The 7,094-nt window shown below is 43.1% G+C and overlaps 1 protein-coding gene across 1 annotated transcript; it reads right to left on the bottom strand.

The window, feature by feature from the left end:
- Positions 1-567: 567 nt before the first annotated feature.
- LOC9638784 lies at positions 568-2,581 on the bottom strand. The gene is made up of 2 exons (XM_024682233.1): positions 2,503-2,581; positions 568-2,422 (listed from the first exon to the last, which is right to left on the bottom strand). The coding sequence occupies exons 1-2, from the start codon at positions 2,516-2,518 to the stop codon at positions 639-641; spliced, it is 1,800 nt and encodes a 599-aa protein (XP_024538001.1). The 5' UTR covers positions 2,519-2,581; the 3' UTR covers positions 568-638.
- Between the last annotated feature and the right edge of the window lie 4,513 nt (positions 2,582-7,094).

Raw genomic sequence — 7,094 nt, 5'->3', positions numbered from 1 at the left:
GTATTCTTGGTACTTGCTGATCTTTAGGCATCTCCTTTATATGTTGCTTGTGGGACTTCCTGAGATGCTAGTCATGTAAGTACTACCTCCACTTCTGTTGCATGTCCAAAAGGACTACGAAACTATATACAAGCATTATGGTTCTTACCAGGCAAACTTTCTTGGCAGCTGGTTGTTTGTCAAGGTCATTCTACTGCAATCAGGAAGCATATCCAGACATCATAGTATTGCTTGTGCTGCAGTGAACGATCTCCAATGAGGATCATTAACAAGCAGTTTATTTGGTTCTCACTGGATGAACTATTCCAGTGTGTAATCAATCTGAGTAAACAATGACCATATGATAAAAACTAACATCTTGTGCTTGGGAAGTCCACTGTTGGAAGCATCAAGCCACATCCTCTTGTTAGATGGTTTACCCTGTTGTAAAATGGGAAAGAGTGGTATATACTTGAGAGGATGAAATGCAGCCACACCTGGTAGATTGAGGATTCAGAGGTCCACTGCTAGAAGCATCACTGCCATAGTAAAAAAAAATTAAAACTTAACAATATGAACTCTGGAAAATGAAAGAGCTTGGCTGCTATAAATTCAACGACTACAGAAGGTTTTTGTTGTCAGAACGGCATCCAATGCTTTTAGATTGCAAAGTCATCGTCATCATCTTCATCTAGGTGGTCTTGAAGATCCGGCCTTACCTGATAAAGATAGCTTGGATAGCTTCTGGCTGCATCACGCTGAACACAATGCCAATCCGATGTACCCTGTACGCACTCGATGTTCCACCTATTCCCATCTGGAAGGTACTGAACGAACCAGCATTTAACGAGAGGGAATCGTTGGCTCTGCTCTCGAATCACAGGCTTAGGATCAGGAACGTCTCCATAAGCGAAGTAGATGTAGTTCATCTCACTGTGAAAAAGGCACCTGTACCTCTCGCTCTTCTCAATATGCTTGATTATAGACTCCTTGTTCCCGACTCCCTGCAGTTCGAATGCGACGGGAGGAGATCCGGCATTTCTCAAGAAAAAATCCACACGAACTCTTTTTTGACCATGTTTATCCCTCTTCTTGGCTTCAACGAGAATGACGTACTTGTGTTTGATGTAGCCTTTCTCCAAGACAAACTTGAGAGCTAAGAGTAACTCAGACTGCCATATGTATTCAGAAGGCTGGCTGTTAGCCTCCATCGCCAAACGCTGCGGTTTAATGAAGACAACCGCAGCCTGTACCGCTTCCTCGAATGTCTCAATTGCAGGCAGCGCTTCCTCATAAGAGAACCCACAATCCCTTAGAAAAACCGCCAATAGCATGCTTGAGCTCAGGCCCACCATTCCGCCAGCCTGACGAATGAGCATACCATCGTTGATGGCGGGCAGCACATCCACCAACTTGGGTGCAACAGAGCCTCCCGAACCAACACATTCCAGTACGAGGCTTCTTAGTTCGGCTGGGTACTTGGTAAAGTTTCCCATGATCCTATAGTAGACCTTCGAGTCAAAGACATGACCGACAACACGGCCCAGCCTCACCGCGCCCTTCCACTTCACCACCGTGCAAATGTTCTTGTTCTGCAAGTACTCACAGCACGCTCCCACCATTCCTTTGTAACCGTTGGTCTGCTCGTGAATGCTGATGGCAATCTTCTTTACTGCGGCTTCGGTCCCTGTGCTTCGACCGTCACCCCTGGTAAAGACTACTCCACGTTCCTGTGCATACTCGCGGAGCATTCCAACAATCTGGTCCACTGTCAAAAACTCCAAAGAGCGCGTGTCCTCAAAGCTCAAGGGAAAAATATTGTGCACATTGTACAGAGGGTTGTAAGAATCGTGGGTCCGAGAAGGAGATGATGGCTCGCACGCAAGACCTCCACCAGGATGCGTAGCCATCCTGGCTCGTCTCTGGACTTGAAGAAGCCTTTTAGTCTTGGCAGTTCCCACCAACACGAAACTGCGAAGATAGTAACTACCTGCTGTTTTATGCCTTGATTTGCATCCTTGCTTGATGGCTCGCATGCCAGTGAGGAAGGAGCTAACAACAGTTGCCCTCTCTATATCGTTGAGGAGCGCAGCCTCGTCTATAAACCAGACAACTTCTCTTTTTGGACAAGAGGGGGCATTCTGGAACATTGCCTGCACCTGTTCCATGCCCCCTGCTGCATCCGTCCTCTTCACAAGTCCGTTACTATCCCGCTCGATAGACTCAGTCAGCAGCCGGAAGAATTTCTTTGAGCCTTCCATATCGTTACTCGCATCATTCGCAGCAGCTACCATGCCCTCGGTGAGCGTGGTTACAATAACACCATAACCCTGGCTTTCTACAGCATCCGCTACGGCATACATCAATGACGACTTCCCCGACTGGAACGGACCTGTGATCAGCAGCCACCTCCAGCGCTCAATCATCTGTTGGACCAGACCGTCTATATACTCCCATGGCACATAGTAATTCACATCGGTGTTGATCGCATCCGAAGATGAGAAATGACGATCGCGCCTGTACCTTTTGGTAGTGCCATGTGGGGATCCGCATTGCTTCCGCTTACCGTCTGCTGCTTGTGCTACTGCTTCCGCCATCGCCGCCCGCGCCACAACCCTAACCCTGAACCTAAGAAGTATGTGCCCTGGACAATGCCTTTGGGGAATCCAATCGATGAATTCTTGGGCCAAATCAATCTATTGCAAGACGTGGGAGCTCAAACCTCCCTCGCAGAATTTGTGTTGATGGTACAAGGCGGCCACCTTGTGTAGCAGGAGGGTACAATTTGATTTTTGTTTGAAAAAAAAATGCTTCTGAAGAATGAAGATGTAATTACTCCAGTTTTTGCTCATGATTTCCAGGAAATTCAGCTACTCTTAAGAGTTCAGGAGACTATTGCTTCACCATTCTTGCTTAGGGTACACTACACAAATCAGGCACTTTACACCTTACCACTTATGTGACTTATATATGTTATATATTTTTTCTTTGTAATTACCTTTAATATTATGTATTGTGAGTACATGAGCCTTCAACACTAGTTTTAGTTATTTACCCCTTGTTTTTAACATTGGTTTTCTGAACCATTTCTGAGGTTGCCATCAAACTCCACATAGTTGTGCTCTAACATGAGAGCAGTTGTGGGCATGAGGAACCAAGAGCACATAGAGTTGCTGCATCATGCCTCTGTCTCAGGCACCACTGTGATCATGAGAGGAAAAATTTTGCTCCGAGAATGAAGAACCCTGCCAAAAATCTCACATCCACGAAGCTATGGCAAAAACATGCAGAAAATGCAGACTGGCCTCCTGCGCCTAAACGATGAAACTGGCAAGAGGAATCAAGCTACAGCATAGGACATGGCAGATCGATGGAATGATTCATCACAGCAAGAAAATAGGGTGCCACCCTAAACCCTAAAGCGTGAAATCACTAAAACCTAAACCCTAAACTTTGAGGTCTTTCTTGCCAATAAGTGAGCCTTGGAATTTCCTTGCCTCCCATGCTATAGTTGCCATGTGGCAATTCAGGATATTTTGCAGACACATGGCTGAAGTATTCAAGTGTTAATAAACTTGATTTAGCATCTGTACTTGGCTAAATGGGCATAAGGAATTGCTAAGTGTCTATTTAGCCAAGCATACTTGGCCCGACTTATTAATTTTCTTTTGCTCTGTCTTGCACTAGCTTGATAAGAACCTCTGTAATATTGAGATTGGTCTTTTAATATTTCCTAGATGATAGCTTATTATATTTGCCAAACACCCTCACTATTATGCTTCTTGTGTTAGTTCTGTTCAGTTTTAATTGCTATATATGAAAAGTGTTTAAATTTGTTAATTTAGCATATCTATGGAATGTAGAGATTGTCAGTTTATTGTTAGTATTGGTCCTATGTCCAAATTTGCAATCTAGTGCCATTCCATATTTAATAAGTTTCAAGTCAGTCCCAAAGATTAACTCCTGGTACTAAGGGTGTTTAAACCGAAAATATGTGTTCCTTAAAAGGGGGAGGGGGGGTTTAAAATATATAGTAAGGATAGTGGGTAGTTTGAGCATAGTTAACCAACCTAAAGTATAGTTTAGCAACTTCTAATTGCATGCCTATCCTTATTTTACATTCAGCTTAGGTTTAAGCCTAAATTCCACAACATGTTAACTAGTGGAGTACCCATATCCTCGCATTAGGCCATCAATATGCTAAAATAGTACTAGACTCTGTTTAGCTCTGTTTTGCGTGTTGGTCATAGCATTAGGATGTCAAATATTTTAGAACTATTCCAATGTCCATACTCCTGTCTCTTTATTCTTGGGCTGAATGTTCAGGAGTCATTTCATGCTCTAGTGTAAGCAACCAAAGGGAACGACTCGAGAAACGATCCATAGGGGTTCAAATATAGAGGGAAAGGGCCCATGAACAAGAGTGCACCCCCTTTTCCAATCGGTTAAGGGTCTTGGGATATTTGGAGTTAAGCGTCCTTGGGTTTGAATAGTACTGAGCTGGGTGACCTCCTGGGAAGTCCAAACTCAGGAGCTTACATCTAGTTCTTTCGCTCCTTGGCTATAAGCTTGGGAGTTTGGCTCCATACCTTCATTTAGTGGCTCAAAGCTATGAAACTTGGGTTCCACTCTGTTGTCTTTGGACACATGGCATGTGACACATGGCATATGGAGGGTTTAGCTTCCACTTCATGGTTATCCTATGGTAAATCATTATAGGATAAAGGATGAAAACCAGGTGTGCTACATTTGGTATCAAAGGATGAGTCTCATTAAGTATTATCTAATAATATTGGGCAACTGATCTCATTGCATATGCAGAGATGAAAAAAATGATTCGAGTGGGTATACGTTTGGGTGTTATAATTTCGCATTTGTTATTTGAGTATGGATTTTAGTTATCTTTCTGTGCCAAATTGTATGAGCTTGTGCTTAGGCTCATATAATGGATTGAGATGTACCATTTACATGGGTTTGCACTTGGGCTCATAATTGAGGCACATTAGCAACTCAAGTTACACTTTAAGTTAGCATGGTTACTATGAGTTGTTCCATGTACTATGAGTGAAAGTAAACCTTCCCTAGATTTGCTATGAGTGGCAAATAGGATAGCTTGTAGCTGTTTAGTGGATCCTTCTTAGGCATAATTATAAGTGGATCTATTAAGACTATAGGGATTAATCTATTGGTTTAAATAGTTATTACTGTACTCTCTTATAAACTTTTCATGGATTAAACTGAAAGCACTATGAATGCAAACTTGAGGTTTAATCAAGTTGAGACTGAAAAGAGAGTTATTAAGGATGAAGGATTAAACATGTAAATCATTTTCTTTTCTTGGAGAGATGATTTGCAACGAGGTGTTAACTCATTGCTCATGTTCACATCATATAATCAAGAGTCCCTGTCTTGATGCATATTGGTTATGATAGTTTTATAAGTAGTGAGCCATAAAATGGATAATGGTGAAGCATTAAAATATTTTGTCTAGGTTTGTTATTGAAAGCTTAGGTTACAATGCTTAATTCTTTTCTGGGGAACCTTGCTTTTGCTCCTTGAGTAGCTTAGTGTTGGATTAGTTTTGAGTTTGGTTGGATAAAGAGTGGCATGGGCTTGTCTGTGTTGTGAAAAAAGTTAATGGTGTTGGGTGTTGTAAATTTCTATTAGTGGGGTGTGGCATTTATATTGCATTTTGTCGAATTGAGTTGGCACTTGATACTTACATAATATTATGGCATTGCTTGTGGTGTTACTTGATTAATGATCAAGTTATAATTTTTATATCATATCCATTTGATAGTGAGAATGTGTTGTTTGGTTAAATAATAATCAACCCCAAAATGGTTGATAGTGAAGCTAGTTTACTTACAAAAAGTAACATTGGAGTCCATTTATGCTAAGTGGGTACTTTGTTCTTGAGAGTTTGCCTATTGAGGTGTTGGAAAAAGTTATAACATTCATTTTAACCACTATCCTACTATACATTTGGAACCCCCACATACCTTGCCCCCTGTGAGGAATACATACTTTGGGCTTTCACTTTAGTCCTAGAAGTTCACTTATGGAATAAGTGTGAAAACTTACTAAATATAGAATGGTGCTAACTCTCAAATCAGGGTGTAGGAACAATACTATGGGATTCAAGACACTCTCTACATTCCATAGATATGCCCCTTGAGTGGATTTAGACACTTATCATAAATAGCATATGGGACCGGAATAAAACCAACACATGGGGCATGATAGGGACTAGAGAAAAAACCCTAAGTTTAGCGAGAAGAGGAGCGCCTTGAGAGTCGACTTTCGTGCTTGATCCAGAGTAGGAGTAGGACTAGGAGAGCAATAAGGACGATGCTGAGAGCAAGCCGTGCCTTGGTTTCACTGGATTTGCATGTTCCATGAGCGAGAAAGCGTCAAGAGTACTCTTTTAGTCACTGCGAGCTCTCCACATGGATTTCCCACGATTCCTTTTCACGGCTGGAGAGAGCACATCCCCACGATCATTCTGAGTCCAAGAACAGGCGATTTGGAGCCAGGAATCAGGAGATCAAGGCGACCCTATCTCTGGTGGCGGCTAGGGTTATGGACGACCTAGGGATTGCGGCGGCGGCTGAACCACGTACCTTTTCACTGATCGCAACGGTGGGAAGATAGATCCTCTGAAGGAGCACACGCCAGCAAAACTTCGTGGCAATCCAACGGTTCACGAGCAAGATCCAAACGTTCAAATTTCGGAACATGGTTCAAGTTGGGGGCTTTGGAGTCCACGGTTGCTGGAACTTCTTCCAAGGACACTAGCTGCACAGAACCTCATTGGCAGCGTCCTTCCTTCCTCATTCACTTGGGGTTCGGAGTTTTGGGGTCCGGAGAGCCAAGCTCCACTTAAGGAGGGGACAACTCGCTTGGCGCCGTTACGGCTGCTCATTTGAATATGCAAAGGACACTATTCTCCGACACGCACCGGGTCCTTCAAACTACGTGGCAGCACTTCCCTACCCTCCGATTGTACACCTAGTCCCAATCGGCAAAGGAACAACTTTCGACGGCACACTGAAGTCCCAATTTGTACGGTACAGCTGTGTTGGCTGATCCCTTTCTTGCCTTGGTTGTGGATC

Source organism: Selaginella moellendorffii, unplaced genomic scaffold (assembly GCF_000143415.4).
Source record: "Selaginella moellendorffii unplaced genomic scaffold, v1.0 SELMOscaffold_33, whole genome shotgun sequence".
Classification (NCBI taxonomy): Eukaryota; Viridiplantae; Streptophyta; class Lycopodiopsida; order Selaginellales; family Selaginellaceae; genus Selaginella; species Selaginella moellendorffii.
The sequence above is the reverse complement of the archived record's forward strand: the minus strand, read 5'-3'. Positions and strand labels throughout refer to the sequence as shown.